Below are 18706 nucleotides of genomic sequence, written 5' to 3'. Positions count from 1 at the left end.
ATTCCTCAACAAGAATATCATTTATTTCATCTAAAGAAATAACCTTCACCTTTAGACCGCTCATTGTAAAACGAACTGCAACAACCTTATCCGCATAAACGCCCGAAGCGCACTGGAAGGAAACCAGTTTTCTAACATCAAGCTACCTTCAGAAAAATAGTTGCCCAACATCATATAAGTTTCTATTTACAGCCCCCATATGCTGAGAGTGTTGCCAAGTGGTGATCCTATACTTACTATACAAGTAAACGTATTATCACGAGACTGACGACTTGATAAAGGCAGTTAAAGTCATGAACGGAATATGCAGTTGAAGGCGGTACCGAGTAGATCGTGGTGAACTGTTTATCACGTGGGTGACGCTTAACAGGTTAAATACAGTATGCCTTAGTAATAAGTTATTTTTTGTTACAATATTGTTGTAAAACTACAAATCATGAAATTTATCTTATTTTATATATTCATATACAGTATTTCATTTACTGTGCTAAACAGTACTCAGTTTTTTTTAATGAAAGGTAGCAAATTATATACTGTACAGTATAAGAAATACAAAACCTGGTTATACACCATTGTGAAATAGGATAGACATTTACTTTCAAGGTTGCATAGCTGTGCCATGTTAGTTTTGCTAAAAACTGTTTGTATTAGCTGAATATTTTGTTAATTCTTTCTGATATGGGTTGCTATTTTATTAAGATTTTTTTTTTAAATGTAATTACATACAGATATATATCACTTTTGCATTGTAACCATTTCAGGTCATTTCCATGATGACGACTTGGACATATGCACTTGTACATCGCGAAAGATTTGGTCTGTCAGAGATACTGAAGCCCTGTTGAAAGTTTGGAGGGAAACACTAACACAGGTTTGTTTTCATGTATAGATGAATGTATGTGCTCTTAGTTCACCACTGGGTCTAGGCAAACAGATTTGTGAAATATGTTGTACTTATGACAGCTGATAATTTTTTTATATCAGTCTTTAAGGCAACAGGTCTTTTTTTAAATTGGTAGTTTTTGGAGAAGTTTATTAGATGTCTTTTAAAATGTTTTAAGTAGGAGCGTATTACATTGTTTGCATTCTTTAAGATCTTCTTTATCGATACAAGCGCAAAGAATTTTAACTCAATGCTTTACTACAAATCAAGATTTCAAAGCTGTTGAGAGGTAAATAACTATAGACTAAAGTGTGCTGTTGTATCTGTTCTCGTGAAGTATCCATTGTTAAATACTAAGAATTTCCCATTTGCTTACTAATAAGAGTTACCTATGCACCTTTGCTAGGCAAAGAAGTCTCAAGACTTGTTTTATTTTTAGAAGTACTGTACTAGCGCCAACATTAATGTCACTTGGGGAAACTTGAGATGGGCTTTTGGCTGAGCCTACACTAACTGGTAATAGGTCACTGCCTCTAAATCATGATGCAACCTTTTCTTAGCCTGAGCCCAAACTTTTAAAGATTTAATTAAAATTGGTGTTTCTGGCTCCATAGGAACCATATGATAAGCTTCATTATTAATGATGGCACGGAGAGGTTCCTCATGAATTCTTACTTTAGCAGAAGGGACTTTAGGATGCAGTCTCCTAATCTGGTGTTCTATCTTTAAATTTGGTGGTTGTAAAGAGTTGACCATATTGCAGAAAGGCAAGGGTTTTGCAATAGGAGCACCTAAAGCAGGCTATCGACTAAAATGCTCCGTGTACCATTAGAACCATTACTAACTGATACACAAGGACCACTAGGCAAAACAAACGAGTTTGCCCAAGTTCTGAAATCAGGAAGGGTAAGACTCGGATTGCTGCTTCCTCCTGAAGGTGTTTGCCTTTTCAGATTTCATTGACGTAGCAAAGTTTTCCACAAAATTTTCAGAATGTTTATTAAGCTCATTACTACCAACCTCTGGTTCAGTAAATACCCTGAGCATCATCATCGCCACCATAATCCACTAACCTAGTCTAATCTGTATTCTCCCCTAGACTAAAGGAAACTTTTCTTCTACCTTTAGAGTCTTTTACACAAACTCATTTAGACATGAGCTTAACATATACAGTTATACAGTACTTCCATAAGAGAGACTTTTAATATTCAGAACAATTATTGTCTAAACCACAGTGTAGCCCTTGTCGCGTAACACAAATGGAATGAGGATCCGCATTATTTAGCAACAAACCTTTTGAAGGTTTAAAACAGATATGTATGTCAAAGTCAGAAAAAAACATCCCCAATTAATTTAAAGCTAAATAACACCGTGAGACTTAAAACACTAAATCTGGATTTGCTATACTAAAGATATGTTCAACCAGAATAGCTGCAACGAGAGGACTGAAATGGCATCAGCTAGTTAACATACCGAAGTGCCCTCATTACCATAAAACACCATATAGACATAATACAAGACTAGATGTGAATGACAAATAGATAAATTTCAACTTGTAGGACAGACTTTGACATTTAGCTAGCTTTGAGAAGGAAGCCAGGTGAACGTCAGGTGAGATTCATTGGAATAATGATTTCACGGAATTAAAGGAACAGCCAAGTAATGCTGCTGTACAAAAGGTATGTTCAACCAGAATAGCTGCAACGAGAGGACTGAAATGGCATCAGCTAGTTGACATACCGAAGTGCCCTCATTACCATAAAACACCATATAGACATAATACAAGACTAGATGTGAATGACAAATAGATAAATTTCAATTTGAAGGACAAACTTTGACATTTAGCTAGCTTTGAGAAGGAAGCCAGGTGAACGTCAGGTGAGATTCATTGGAATAATGATTTCACGGAATTAAAAGAACAGCCAAGTAATGCAAGCCCATTTATAATAGTTTTAGTACAGTACTCCAATCTTATGTGTAATATTGATACTTTTGGAAAACAATAAAATAATTTTTTTTTGTTCACTGCTTTACCTTTAAAGATATTTTTTCAATATTAAACTTACCCGATAATCATGTAGCTGTCAACTCCGTTGCCCGACAGAATTCTACGGAAGGGATACGCCAGCGATCGCTATACAAGAGGGGGGTGTACTCACAAGCGCCACCTGTGGCCAGGTACTGCAGTACTTCTTGTTGACACCACCTCAATTTTTCCTCTGTCGTGCTTCCGGCAAGACGTTCATGGATACGCTTATAATTTTGGAGTCTTGTTCACGGTTTTTGGTGAAGTATTGCTCTAAGATTTCAGCTTTCGCTATTCAGGAAGTTTTATTATTAGCTTAGCTAGCTTTTGGAATTAATTTGATTAATTATGGTGACGAAGAGAGTATGAACTCTCTTTCACCTTTAAATGGCCGACCCTTCCCTTAGACGGAAGTGTTGGTGTCTAAGAGAGTATAGACTCTCTTTCTTAATTTTGCTTAACAAAAGTTATAGATTTATTTTTTTATCTCTCCGCCTTTTATAGGCCTCTTCGATTAACTTCCTTTTATTATAAACTTATTAAAATTAATTTTTATATTTGTTTATATTCGACCTTTCCTAATAGTAGGCGGTCTTTTCTTGGTACCGAAGTTAATTAACATTGAGCCCGTCATTTCGGTTTTACCTGTTAACATATTATGCTATTTTAATGTTTTTGAAAGAATTTCTTTGATAGTCTCGTACTGTTTTCAAAGTTGAACTAACGTTTTGTTTTGTCTCTGCAGTTGTTGACGTTCAGAACGTTCAACTTGCGCTCTATCGTTACGATAGAGAGAGAATTTTCACGGTGTCACGTTGCAGTAAGAGTAACCGTTTCTAGCGTTTTGTTCATTCTTTCTTAGCTTAATGGTTTTAATTCTAATAAAGGAACTTTTTATTTGGGAAATAGTTTTTTTCCTTTAACAATAATATGTTTTAACGATATATATGATTGGGCTCTTCTCTCAGGTTCTAAGTCAAGAGAGAGAGAGAGAGAGAGATAGAGACGGAGGGAGAGAGAGCTGGATAAACGTTTCGTTCAAGCGAGTAACGTTGTTATCGTTTTTGCTCTTCTCCCTAGTCTCTTTAGGGGAAGAAGGTAGTTTCTAGAGTTTTATTCTTGTTCTCAAGCTTTATGCGGTGAGAGATTTTAAACGTAGTTTATTTGATCTAGTGTTTAGTCTCTTTCCAGCCACTGAATTATTTATCTTTCATTAGATTTTTCTGTTACATTGTAATTCTGTTTTCGCAATTACTAACTTTTAAGGAAGGATAGAATTGCGTGTTTCAGGTACAAACCACTTAAAGTTTCGAGTTCAGTGAAATAAGTGCAAACAGAAAATCAAAAGTGATAAGTGATTAGCGCAAAGTGTGTCAGTGTTGTGCGTGAGGGTACTTCTGTGCGTGCCAGTTGTCCTCCCAGTCCGGGACCTCTTGCAAGCTCCCAAGCCCAGGGGAGAAGCAATGTCGAAGGGCAAAAGGGTTCGGCAGGCCTTGATCGGCGCACAGAAGTATCCTCGGTGGTTGCGGGCGTGTCTTACAGAGACCGTCACTCCCACCCGCAGACGATTGAGCCCTTATTTTGCTCGTCTGCAGAAGAAATTTCGGGGAGAAAACGCTGGACTCAGGTCTCAAGACCTCTTAAACGTAAAGTCCAGACCTCTAGAGTTCAACAACCCGGATACAGTCATTGGGTTAGCTCTGACTCTCCGCAGTCATCAGGTGACTGCACACCTCCTAAGAGAGGTAAGGCGATGCCTCAACAGACCTCATCTTCTGTTAAGGCTTTGCCTCAACAGACCTTATCGTCTGTTGATCCCAAGATGACTTTGCTGCAGTCCATGCAGTCGCAGCTTGCGGTCTTAATGCGTGAGTTTCAGGCTGAGAAGGTTACACCTCCTCCTGCGAGCGCTCCGCCTCACCGCAGTCCAGTCTGCCAGGCGTACGAAGTTGAGGTTCCTCAAGCTACCTTACCGCGTTCGGAGTTGCCAGTTACCAGCGTTGTGCAGCAACCTTAACCTTCCTTAAGGCAACCTCAACAATGGGAGCAGGAGTCTTATGCCTTGAGGCAAGATTTTCTTGCAGTTAGACCATCTTTGAGGCTACAACCTTTTGAGGTACGACAACCTCTACCATCCTTGAGGCAGCCACCTCAGCTCTCGCAGCTGCTACCTTAACTTTCCTCAAGGCGAGAGCCTCAACTCTTGAGGCTAGCTCCTCAGGAACCTCAACTCGTGAGACAGGAACTGCGTTCTGCGCAGCCGCTACCTCAACTCTCGCAGCTCACACCTCAAGAACCTCAACTCGTGAGTCAAGAGCCTCTCTCTGCGCAGCCACCTCAACCCTTGAGGCAAGCGCAACTCTTGAGGCAGGAACCTCATGCTATGAGTCAGCCACCTCAACGCATGCATCTGCCACTTTCTCCTCAACTTGAGCCTCTTCCCATTCAACTTTGAAATAACAAATGACAATAATAACACCTCATTACTTTCATAACTTGCATTTGTAATCATATACATGTATGCCTACACAAACATTATGATAATGGAGGTTATTCGTATTACTTAAATAAAAAAATATATATGTATTCCTTGCAATATATTTTTAACAAATCGCAAATATGGCAAAATATCTTCAAAACAAAAATGAATCCTGAGTTATGAATGTAATGTAAATATTATGTTGATATTAAAACCCCATGCAAGCATGCATGAAGTAATGCAGTGTTGCCAACAGGGCGAGTTTCCCTGTCCTGAGGTGAAGTAGATTATAGATCGTATATTTAGTGCAGCTTAATTCTACGATTATCATGCCGGCTATCAAATTCATCAACAAAACAGTCTAAATCAATTCCCTCGGCACGTGCACTTTCAATGGACAGTAATGCGATATTACTCAATCTAGCACTGGTCATGGAATTTCTGAGAAATGTTACACGCCATGCAACATGCTCTGCTTCTCTTACAGCATGCTCTACATACAGCATGCTCTACATACAGCATGCTCTGCATACCTTACCGCATGCTTCTCAGTCACACATCTTTGGTTGTTGCCAACTCACTAGACTGTCAAGCAGTTTCATAACGTTGCCTTCTAGTCTGCTGCTTTTGCACCAGTGAAACCCTCACTGAGAGAACTTAGCTTTTCTCGGATATGGTCCCTGTAGATGAGAAAGTGCTTTTCTCCCTCCTTCTGATATTCCCTTGAGGACTCTGTCATTTGGAGAGGAGCCTTTAGCTGCGTAGCCTCCTATGGACTTTTATTTAAGCATAACATGCTTCCAGGGAAGGTAATGGTTCCACTTCAGTCGCTAACCCCGTCTGTTACCACACCTGCTCCCATAGACCTTGAGCTGTGTTGCAAGACATGCAGTCCAAGCTTACTCCTTGTTAGAGGATTTTTTGTTTACGGAGTCAGTGTGTCACTGGGAAGACGTTCAACAACCAGCAGAAGTGACTTGTTGTGACGCAGTGCGGCAACCTCAGCAACCCGATAAGGAGTTGTCTATACGACCCAGACAATCTAGACAGCTTCGGGTTGTCACTGTACTTCCTCGCTTCCCCATGGTTGACAGTTCACAGACTGTGCAGCAGTACCATGATCTTGTGTCCGGCTCCGTCAGACGACTGGCTTTTAAGAGCTCCCACAAGTCGTCGCTGTCTGGAGATTCTCAGATGGACTATGGATCTGACCAAGGAACTGGGCCTCCTGGTCAATTTTGAGGAGTCTCAGCTCGTCCCATCCCAGACCATTGTCTACCTGGGTATGGATCTTCAGAGTCGAGCTTTTCGGGCTTTTCCGTCGGCCCCAAGGATCTTCCAAGCCCTAGAATGCATCCAGAGCATGCTGAGAAGGAACCGATGCTCAGTCAGGTAGTGGATGAGTCTAACAGGGACACTTTCATCGCTGGCCCTGTTCATCGTGTTAGGGAGACTCCACCTCCCCCCCCCTTCAGTATCATCTAGCTGCTCACTGGATAAAGGACATGACGCTAGAGACGGTCTCAGTTCCTGTTTCCGAAGAGAGGAGGTCTTCTCTCGCGTGGTGTAAGAACAGCTTTCTTCTCAAGGAAGTGTACATTTGGCTGTTCAGAAACCCGACCGCCGTCTCCTCTCGGACGCATCAGACACGGGCTGGGGTGCGACTTTGGACGGACAGGAATGCTCGGGAACATGGAATCAGGAGCAAAGGACACTTCACATCAATTGCAAGGAGTTGTTGGCGGTTCTTCTGGCCTTGATAAACTTCAAGTCCCTCCAGCTTAACAAGGTGGTGGAGGTGGACTCTGACAACAGCACAGCCCTGGCTTACATCTTCAAGCAGAGAGGGACTCTTTCGTGGAAGTTGTTCTAGATCGCAAGGGACCTCCTCATCTGGTCAAAAGATCGAAAGCTCACGCTGGTAACGAGGTTCATTCAGGGCGGTATGAATGTCATGGCAGATCGCCTCAGCCGGAAGGGTCAGGTCATCCCCACAGAGTGGACCCTTCACAAGAGTGTTTGCAGCAGACTTTGGGCCCTGTGGGGTCAGCCAACCATAGATCTGTTCGCTACCTCGATAACCTAGAGACTCCTGTTGTATTGTTCTCCGATTCCAGACCCAGCAGCAGTTCACGTGGATGCTTTTCTGCTGGATTGGTCCCATCTCGACCTGTATGCATTCCCGCCGTTCAAGATTGTCAACAGGGTACTTCAGAAGTTCTCCTCTCGCAAAGGGACACGGCTGACGTGGATTGGCTCCGCTCTGGCCCGCGAGAGAATGGTTCATAGAGGTACTGCAATGGCTGGTCGACATTCCCAGGACTCTTCCTCTAGGAGTGAACCTTCTACGTCAACCTCACGTAAAGAAGGTACACCCAAACCTCCACGCTCTTCGTCTGACTGCCTTCAGACTTTCGAAAGACTCTCAAGAGCTAGGGGCTTTTCGAAGGAGGCAGCCAGAGCGTTTGCCAGAGCAAGGAGAACATCCACTCTCAGAATCTATCAGTCTCAAGGGGAAGTCTTCCGTAGCTGGTACAAGACCAATGCAGTTTCCTCAACCAGTACCACTGTAACCCAGATTGCTGACTTCCTGTTACATCTAAGGAAAGTAAGATCCCTTTCAGCTCCTACGATCAAGGGTTACAGAAGTATGTTGGCAGCGGTTTTCCGCCACAGAGGCTTGGATCTTTCCACCAACAAAGATCTACAGGACCTCCCTAGGTCTTTTGAGACCTCAAAGGAACGTCGGTTGTCCACTCCAGGCTGGAATCTAGACGTGGTCCTAAGGTTCCTTATGTCATCAAGATTTGAACCTCTCCAATCAGCCTCTTTTTAGGACCTCACATTAAAAACTCTTTTCCTCGTGTGCTTGACAACAGCTAAAAGAGTAAGTGAGATCCACGCCTTCAGCAGGATCATTGTTTTCACATCTGAAACGGCTACATGTTCCTTGCAGCTCGGTTTTTGCTAAACGAGCTTCCTTCACGTCCTTGGCCTAAGTCGTTCGAGATCCCAAGCCTGTCCAACTTGGTGGGGAATGAACTGGAGAGAGTACTTTGCCCAGTTAGAGCTCTTAGGTACTATCTAAAAAGGTCTTAACCTTTACGAGGACAATCAGAAGCCTTATGGTGTGCTATCAAGAAACCTTCTTTCCCAAGTTCTAAGAACTCAGTTTCTTACTATTCAGGCTTCTGATTAGGGAAGCACATTCTCATCTGAAGGAAGAAGACCTTGCTTTGCTGAAGGTAAGGACACATGAAGTGGGAGCTGTGGCTACTTCAGTGGCCTTCAAACAGAACCATTCTCTGCAGAGTGTTATGGATGCAACCTATTGGAGAAGCAAGTCAGTGTTCGCATCATTCTATCTCAAAGATGTCCAGTCTCTTTACGAGTACTGCTACACCCTGGGACCATTCGTAGCAACGAATGCAGTAGTAGGCGAGGGCTCAGCCACTACATTCCCATAATCCCATAACCTTTTAACCTTTCTCTTGAATACTTTTTATGGGTTGTACGGTCGGCTAAGAAGCCTTCCACATCCTTGTTGATTTGGCGGGTGGTCAATTCTTTCTTGAGAAGCGCCGAGGTTAAAGGTTGTGATGAGGTCCTTTAGTATGGGTTGCAGCCCTTGATACTTCAGCACCTTAGAGTTGTTCAGCCTCCTAAGAGGAACGCTGCGCTCAGTAAGGAAGACGAACTTATTTAAGGCAGAGTAATGGCTCAAGTCGACTTCCTTACCAGGTACTTGTAATTTCATTGTTATTTTGAATAACTGATAATATGAAATACGGGATACTTAGCTTCTTGATATACATGTACACTGGTTTTCACCCACCTCCCTGGGTGTGAATCAGCTACATGATTATCGGGTAAGTTTAATATTGAAAAATGTTATTTTCATTAGTAAAATAAATTTTTGAATATACTTACCCGATAATCATGATTTAATTGACCCACCCTTCCTCCCCATAGAACCAGTGGACCGAGGAAAAATTGAGGTGGTGTCAACAAGAAGTACTGCAGTACCTGGCCACAGGTGGCGCTTGTGAGTACACCCCCCTCTTGTATAGCGATCGCTGGCGTATCCCTTCCGTAGAATTCTGTCGGGCAACGGAGTTGACAGCTACATGATTATCGGGTAAGTATATTCAAAAATTTATTTTACTAATGAAAATAACATTTTTTAAACATAAACCAAGAAATATGAGAGTTAATGGGCTTAAGAATACCGCAAGTAGACAAAATAATAAACTAAGTTTCATATAAAAAAGGACTAGGTGAGAGATATTGGTTTTTCATTCTTCAGATGCTTTTATAGTGAAGCAATGTTTGTGTTGTGTTCCCAGGAATTAACTTTGAGGATACTAAATGAACACACTATTGTTAACCTCAACAGCTGTCATTGTGTTGGTGGTGTAGTACTGGATTGAGAGGTTTCATTGTTATTTAATTTCTTTGTATTCTTGTAGCGTTTATTTTGATGCAACTCTGCTATGTGCAAGACATCTCTGTGCTTTCTATAACAGATAATTTGTTACATAACTGTCCGTTTCATTGAAGATGTAAGACACTGTTATGTGTGGTAACTTTGTCATCAAATCATATTAATCAGTGTTTCTCATTTTTTTTTCTTTAAGAGGATTTCAACAGCTTTCTAAAGGCTCATCTGAAGAAGGGGAAGTTTTCTGTAAAAAGTTCAAGAAAGCTATCCATTCTTATTTAGTCTTCTCGAGTCCCAGTTGAACTGCTGAGGAAGGCCTCATAAACATTTATCTATTTTTGTGGACATTCATTTACAAGAATGTACAGTATATACATATTTCTCGGGCAGAGATTACTCATAACATGGGGAAACTTTTTTTTAGGTCCCCTAATTGGTTTTAACTTCACAACCCAGAGAATTATGAAACATAGCTCTTGTCATCATCCAAGTAGTAATATATACTGTAGTTCTTCATTAGTCATTCCAGTAGTGATATACTGAATGGTATTTTATTAGAAAAGTCGGAACACATTTCTTGTGTGTTAGATTTGCGCACATGTACTACCCCAAAAGGTCAAGATTTTATAGCCATAGGTCTCACTTGTTCAACTTTTTTCTTTCCCCTACCTTGATCTCTACAAAAAATCCTCAAATGGTAGGAGCCAACCCTTGATACCTGTAGTTTGAATTTGATTTATAAGTATGGTCCATGTGGCTTGGCACTGGGACATGGAAGGCCATTTAGCACTCATGTACAGCCTGGGGGGAAAACCTTCAGTTTACACCAGGCTATAAAGTAAAAGTTAAAAGAGCTTGGACAGCATGATGGAAGAAAGGAAGTGGTAACAGTGGTATAGTTAAAAGCTAAAAAGTCATAACAGCTAAAGCCGAAACGGACATTGCAAAGACCTTCCAAGTAATGTCTACACTACACCAACTGAGGTGCACAAACTGTCTTACTGATTGGTACCTGTAGTAACTTTGTGTATGAAGTTCGTGAAAGCTTTCATGTAGTAGAATTGTATGATAGAAAAATCAGAACTGTTTTGTTACTTTATTTTCCGAGTAGTCTCTTGTTATCATTAGTTGTATAATTAGACCAACAAGTTAATAACATCGGTGGTATAGGATATGTATTTTGTAGTCCTTTATATTTCTTGGCTAAGAAATCCGCATGTTCATTACTACTCATTGTACCAAACTCTTTTCAAATGTATGCCCTCTCATTTTCATATTGCTTTACAGGTACCCCCTTCATACTTTATTAGATCCATGGCCCTTTGTAAGAGAGTAGCAAAGAGACTTCAAGCAAGAGGAATTCAGAAAAATTGGCGCCAGTGTCAGGTAGGATTTAACCGCAAAGTTTTTTAAACATATGAATACATATTTACTTGAAGTTAATACTTGCTGTATTGGAATCACAGTACAGCACTGAATTAGAGTAATTATAAGCTAATGGACAAATTTCATTATGGAAGAAATCTGAAGTTTCAAGGACACAAATTGTTGTGGAGAAGGCAGTTTCAGTTAAAGATATGAAAAGTTATAGATTGCGAATATTTTTATCAAAGTTAACCCTATGAAAGGTTATAGTAGATTGTGCATTTTTTATATCAAAGTTAAAATTTCATATCCAAATCACATGCATGTGAAATTTGTCTGACAAGTTGCCTGTGATGCAGTAAGGTTTTGATATGTTCATACACGTTTTGATTTTAGGTAAAGATGAAGAACTTGCGTCGTGAGGTGCGCCTATACAAAGTCAGTGTAGGCAGGAACAGTTCTAGAAAACCATCAGAAGTAGCAACAGCATGTGAAAAACTACTGCCCGACATAGAGGAAATTTTCAATAAGGTAAGAACAAAAGTTTCTTTTCCAGCAATTTGGCTTTTTCAACTAATGCTTAAGTACAATAGCCACATTGGAACTCAAATGTATTTAATCACTGCACTAAACCAGCTGTAAACAGAAGAAATATCTTTCTTTAATTAGGTGCAAGGATAGTACTGTACTGTAGTTTGATAATTATAGCAATATATTTTTTGGGGAAAATAGATGGAAGTAGTTCCACATTATGAACACAATAGCAGTATTAAAAGACTGCTGTTGCAAAATTAAATAGCAAAAATACTTTTTATCACCGTTCAAAAGCAGTTGCTTAAGATGGTAAACAACATACAGTATTTTTGTTAGCATAATTTTAAATTATTAAATTAAGGATAATGAATAGATATAATCATTTGCATTATATTTGAAAAATTTTGATAAGGAATACTGTAGTGAGAAACCATATACAAAATTTTTGTAACTATTACCTTATATTGCTTGAGCAAGTCAAAAGGTAACACGCTCAGTGTTGGAATTCTTACTAAAGTGAAAACCTCAATGCTGTCAACGGATGAAATTTTTTTTGTCCCAAGAACTTTCTTCATCATCTTGATTTAATTACATATTTATTTATCTCCAAAAGATTTCTAGGTTGCTCATACAAAGCTGTTGAACTATAGTAAGCCTTATATTCATACAGCAATTGCCACAGATGAAGGAGCAGCAGCATATTGTGCATGCACAGAGCTCATGCAAGGAGCCTTTCATGTTCATTTTCTGTTCAGCTCAACATCGTCACTATGTTGCTTTTGAGGACAATGTTACAGTTTATTGAGTTTACTGTTATTCATTTCTTATCTTCTAATCTTTTTTAATCACTGGTAATAGTCACACTAAACGTGAATATTTTTTTAGTGTTCTTATAGCATACTTCGCAATGTTAACCACAAATTAAAACCCTGGTACTTGAGACTGGCCACCAATTAATTCGCAATATTCATGCTACTCTTTTTGAGCACTTTAATTCTGCACTTATCTACCGACGGGTCCTGGCAATTGTCCATCATAGAGACTTACTTTCTTCTCTCTCGATCTGAGAATTAAGATATATCAGATTATGTTCTTTAGGATTTCCAGACAGGATTGAATATCTGGGAATACCTTAACAAGACCACTACAAGGAGCTCCCTAGCAAGTAATTATAGGAACAATAATTGTTCCTACCCTGTCTTGCAAGACTGTTGTTGACAAGTAGGCTAGATTGGCACAGCCTCCTCCTACACAATTGCTTATATATTTCCTGAAGCTTTACTGGTTAACAACAACAACTAGTGCTCCCCATATCTTTGGGATGGACAACAAAAGGCATACGGGGCGATTAACTGTAGTACTTGCTAGACAAATTCCATGATGCGTACTCTCCTCTGAGATACTGTCCAAACATACATAGTGGAGGAGGGATTAGGCACCCACCCGAGTTCTATAAGATGTGATTAATGGAAAAAACACACTTGTTTCTCAACATAATGGGAATCCTTGTAGAGCATCTACCATACAAACTTTCCAAACAGTTTGATAGAGCACTTGGTAGTGATGATTGTCAATAACACTTCCATATATGTCCAAATTTACAAAGAGGCCACAATCACAAACCTTTCTCAAGAAGGTGTATTTCTTGTGAGTAGAAGATGCGATTCAGCTGCACAAGGTTTTTAGGCAAGAGCTCTGTTTGAGCAAACATGCTCCATCAACAGAATGCAGTTACAGTTTAGGGATTTTAGGTTATCCCATCATTGCATGGCATAAAGGCTACTGGTCACATGCAGTAGGACTTTATATTGGTCCTATATTAGGGCAGTGTATCTTTACAGGGATATAAGTTCTTCCTGGTCCATATTTCCATAGACAGTAACCTAGTCCAACCTTTGAGAATATTTTCCAAAATTAGGTGGTGGAAGGAGTTGACTTCTAAGTCCAGCAACATCCCGGGATTTTAAACTGCCATAATGGTTATAGGTGCTTCCTCCCTCCTAAGGATGAGTCTAAGGACGTGAGTTTGTATTTGTGCCGGAACAAATTACAAATTCTTAAAGTAATTTTTATTTTTCCCAACTATAAAAACCCGAGTTCTTTAAGTTTCACTTCCCACCTCAACCCCAAGCTCTAGGTGAAGGTCAAAGTGATTACACGTTGTTCTGACTGTGGGGCAGGGATTTCATGCCACCAGCCAGTAACGAGATACAGTACTGCATTATAAATTTTAATGGTAGATTTCCAGTCAAGCTGAAAACATACTAATATTAAAGGACTTTGGTTTGTAGTTAGAAAAATACCATTGATCCAACATGGAGTACACCTCGAACTACTTTCTTAGGAGTATCTGGGATTTCCTCCCAACCGACCAGAGTTTTGTGTAGTTTACCCTAGTCCCGTTTTCTATGAGGGATAACCTCAGGTGGAGTGATACGCGCCCTGAGGCTAACCCCGGGTCAGAGAGCATGCTTGCTCAGGTCTCAATCTCCAGTAAGTTCTCTGGTCGCGTCGCGATAACATCTCGACGCTCTCTCCTTACCCAGTGCGACCCTTTGTGTCTTACGCGGTCCCCACGTGGACCCATTGTGTTCATTCTATACCCTTTCCTACCCTTCTCCTCTGTGTTCGTCGTGTAGGGGCAGCTTATGTTCTCCTACAGCCACGTGTCCGGAGTGCGAGTCCTGGAACGAGGTGCAGTGGGTGCGCTTCGGCACCAAGAAGAAAAAGGCGTCCAAGAGGTCACATAGAAAGACGAGCCTCTCCTCGCCGCTTACTTCTCCCGATGCCTCGTCGAATGGAGCTTCTCAGCCACCTTCCCCTACCCAGAGTAGGGGATGAGGTAAGTCAGTTGTGGGGAAGAGGCCCATTGCTCTTCCCCAAGAGTCTTTGTGGGTGCGGCATAGCACCAAGAAGAAGTAGGCGACGAAGAGGTCGCCTAAGAAGCCTAGCGTCCCTTCCTCCCTTGCTTTGCCGGGCGTCTCGTCTGACCGAGCTTCCCTACCACCTTCCCCTACCCAGAGTAGGGGACGAGGTAAGTCCGTTGCGGGGAAGAGGCCCGCGCCCCTTCCCCGAGAATCTGATCTTCAGGATAGTGGGGTTGTGGCGTCGTTCCAGGCGAGGGAGGGGCGGGAGTGTGTATGGGAGACGGAGTCCTGGTGCAAGCAGGCCACGTCTCCTCTGATGACCTCATGTGGGGGAAAAATGTCCCTAATTCTTCTCCAGTCTCTTTGGCGTGTTTTTCAGTCACTTCTGCAGTCGAGGGCGCCGCCGAGAAGGAGCCTTCCCCGCCGTCGGACCCCATTGCGTGGGTTCCCCCACAAGACGCCTTTTCAGGTCGCTGCTGAGGATGGAAGAGGGCTTCGGGACCTGGTCTCCCACAGAAGAGCATCCACGCGGGACGACTCGGACCCTTCGGTGCGGCCCTAAAAATATTCAAGCTCCTCTTTCAAGTCATACTCTTTCTCCTCAGTGGAGGAGCTCTCCTGCTCTTCGGAGGACGAGGCGCTGAGGAAGCTCGGGAGACGAAGGGAGAAGTCCCGCACGAAGGTGTTGCGCTCTCGCTCCCCCTCGAGGTCGCGCCACGAGAGTCGGCGCCCAAGATCCCCCAAGAGCAGTGAGTGGGTGATGGTTCACCTCGACAGGCTGCTGGAGCTAGCTGCGCCGCCGGGCCCTTCAAGTTGACGTCCGAGGACGAGCTCCCCGGATAGATACTCCTCCGGCAGCAGCGGCACCCGACGGAGGGACTCATCATGGCAGGTTCCAGTCGACAGGCGTAAGTCCGCGAAGGTTCCGGCTCCATCCGCCCAGCGGAGAGAGTCGACCCTTTGGTCTGGCAGCTGAGTCCTGACCTCCAAAGGCCACCTAGCTCGTCAGAAGCGCAGCCCTCGGCTTTCCTCGACGGGCAGGCCCACAGATACGAGAACCTCCGGAAGAGGTGTTGGGCCTAGGACGGAGGCCCCCGTCCCGACGGCGATGCCCGTCCTTCGACGTGAACCCCCGCGACCCTACAGGAGGCTCTGGCAGACCGGCATAAGTCCGCGAAGGTTCCGACTCCTTCGGTCTGTCAGCCGTGTCCCAGCCTCCAAGACTTCGACAGGCCGGCCAGAACGTGAAAGACAACCAGCAGCCACGAGGAAGCCCGCAGCAGCTTGGTCTTCCATGGGGAGAGACAAGTCCAGGACGGAAGCCTCTGTCCCAGCGGCGATGCCCGTCCTCCATCCAGAACTGCCGAAGTCGTACCACGACAAAAGATGCCTTCACCCCAAGCGGGGCCCCCGTCGTAGGTGCTCCTTCTCAGGCAGAAGGGCATCCGACGGAGGGCTCAGAGGACGAGGCCCCCGCATACAGAAAATTACTAGCCCTCATCAGACGGCTCCACAGGCTGGACGAACCGAAGCCTGCGACGGATGAGGACTGGCTCTCGGGCCTCAGCAGGTTGGTAGATACCCCCGTGCAGCAGCGACCCTCACTGGCTGGCTCCCTAGGGCTCCTTCGCCATCCTCGCGGTACGTCTCCTCCAGCAGACCCGATCATCGACGGAAGTCATCGCACCAGGTCTCGGTCGACAGGCATAAGCCCGCGAAGGTTCCGACTTCTCCCGCCCAGTGGAGAGAGTCGCCCTTTCGGACTGGCAGCCTTGTCCCGGCCTCCAGTTCTTCGATGGCCCGCCCTGAACGAAGGAGCCAACCAGCCAGAACGGGGAAGCCCGCGGCTCCATGGATCTCCGCAGGAGCTCCATCCTTCCAGCGGAGGCAGCCGCTGGCTCGACCTGGCAGCATGGCATCCATACCCGGTACCACGACAGCTCCATTCAGGCTTCGTGGTCAACTGCTGGTATACCAGGGTATTCACACCCCACGGATTCCCCGGGAGGGGGAAGACCCATGACAGATACCTCCGTCCCGGTGGCTCCATCTGTGATGGAGATAGCCACTCCATCGTCCCGGGACGGCCAGCCCCATCCAAGCATTGGAGGTGGCCGCTGACACCCATGACGGCTACCTCCGTCCCGGCGGCTCCATCCGTGCCATCGTCCCGGCCAGCCCCATCCAAGCATCGGAGGCGGCCGCTGACATGGCAGGGTACTTAAACCCCACGGATTTCCCCGGGAGGGGGTAGACCCATGACGGCTACCCCTGTTCCTGACGGCTCCATCCGTGACGAAGGAAAAGTGGTTTTCCCCCCTAGCGAGTCAAACGGGGCTATTGCCTCTCCAGTGCCTGCCTCAGTGGCTGCTGGAGAGAGGCCCCCGCACCTTTCCCAGTGCCTCTTCGGCTCCGTCCGCCCGTCGGATGTAGAAGTTGGCTCACGTAATCTTTCCCTTGCCTTGCCCCCTGTAGGGGAGCTTCGACTCCACAGTTAGCCTTCAGAACCTCTACTCGGGCTCCAGGAGAAGGGCGTTCAGGCCGCGGCTCTCGAAGGAGTTAGGAGGGGAGGCCCCCTACTCCTGCAAACGCCTCAGGTGGGGGGATGCCTCAAACGATTGGCAAGCATGGCGGGACCACGGAGCGGATCCATGGACCGTAGCAGTACTAAAGGAGGGGTACAGGCTGCCCTTCCTAGCGGACCCCCACCTCAGATCCCAGATCAACAGGCGGAGTGGTTGGCACCCAAGGACCCCTTGAGAGTAGCAGTATTGCAGGAAGAAGGCTCGGCAATGCTGGGGAAAGGGGCAGTAGAACGAGTCAAGAAACAGAGTCCAGGGTTCTACAACAGGCTCTTCCTGGTGGAGAAGGTGACAGGGGCCTGGAGACCAGTCATAGACCTTTCAGCCCTCAACAAATTCGTGTGCAACACCGACTTCAAGATGGACACTCCGAAGTCGGTCCTAGCGGCCTTGAAGGAGGAGGACTTCATGAGGTCCATAGGCCTCAAAGACGTCTACTTCCAGGTCCCTGTCCATCCCTCCAGCAGGAGGTTCCTAAGGGTAAAATGGAGTACCCAAACGTTGCAGTTCAAAACCCTATGCTTCGGACTGTCGACAGCCCTCAGGGCTTCACGAGGGTCTTCGCAACAGTTTCAGACTGGGCACACGAACAGGGCTTCCGGCAGATTCGGTACCTAGATGACTGGTTGTTGCTTTCAGCCTCAGAGGAAGTACTGAGGGAGCAAGGCGCGAAGCTCCTGCAGTTCTGCAACTTGAGTATCATCATCAACCTGGAGATGTCCCAGCTGATTCCCTCCACCAGGATGACCTTCCTAGGGTTGGTCCTAGACTCCCGGATGGCGAGGGCCTTCCCCTCCGCAGAGAGACTGGACAACCTGAAACAGATATTCTGGCCCTTCCTGTTGAGCCAGCCCAGGAGAGCCAAGGAATGGCAGAGACTGATAGGACTCCCCGCACAAGATAGTCCTGGTGTCCCCGGAGACGAAGGAAGTCCTGGAGTGGTGGCACGTCAGAACGAACACCCTCAAGGGAATGCCCTTTGCAACCGACCCTCCGGAGATGCTCCTGTTCACGGACGCATCCAAGGAGGGCTGGGGTGCCCATCTTCTCGACAAAATGGCAAAAGGTAAATGGGAAGTCAAGACGAACCTGCACATAAACGTGCTGGAGATGAGGACCGTACAAAGGGCGTGCCTAGAGTTCGTCCATCTACCCCGGGGAAGCACCGTGGTTCCGGGGTGCGGCACCCCTTAGAAAAGGTAGCCCACTACGTATCACTCCACCTGAGGTGGCCTACGTGAAAGAGCAAGAAGGATTGAAGTCGAAGGAACGGTGCAGTCTCACGATGGAGTTCCTCTCCGGGGAAGAGGAACGTCCTGGCCGACGGCCTCAGCAGGATGGGTCAAGTGGTACGGCCCGAGTGGTCCCTACACTCAGAAGTGGTCAAAACCCTCTTCCTGAAGTGGGGCTCGCCGGGGATAGACTTCTTCGCCACGAGACTAAACGCACAGCTCCCCATGTTTTGTTTTCCTGTGCCAGATCCAGCAGCAGCGTTCGAGGACGCCTTCCAATGAGACGGACGGCCAACC

At 44.9% G+C, this 18706-nt stretch overlaps 1 protein-coding gene across 2 annotated transcripts in view; it reads left to right on the top strand.

Moving 5' to 3' along the window:
- Positions 1–18706, top strand: part of LOC137654481 (uncharacterized) — a 69243-nt gene that overhangs the window by 45469 nt on the left and 5068 nt on the right. For both annotated transcript variants that reach the window (XM_068388145.1, XM_068388146.1), the window contains exons 8-10: positions 762–871; positions 11117–11215; positions 11591–11725. In XM_068388145.1, the coding sequence (XP_068244246.1) occupies positions 762–871; positions 11117–11215; positions 11591–11725 (344 nt within the window). The remainder of the gene's footprint in view (positions 1–761; positions 872–11116; positions 11216–11590; positions 11726–18706) is intronic.

Source organism: Palaemon carinicauda, chromosome 15 (genome assembly GCF_036898095.1).
Source record: "Palaemon carinicauda isolate YSFRI2023 chromosome 15, ASM3689809v2, whole genome shotgun sequence".
In the NCBI taxonomy this organism is placed as follows: domain Eukaryota; kingdom Metazoa; phylum Arthropoda; class Malacostraca; order Decapoda; family Palaemonidae; genus Palaemon; species Palaemon carinicauda.
The sequence above is the reverse complement of the archived record's forward strand: the minus strand, read 5'-3'. Positions and strand labels throughout refer to the sequence as shown.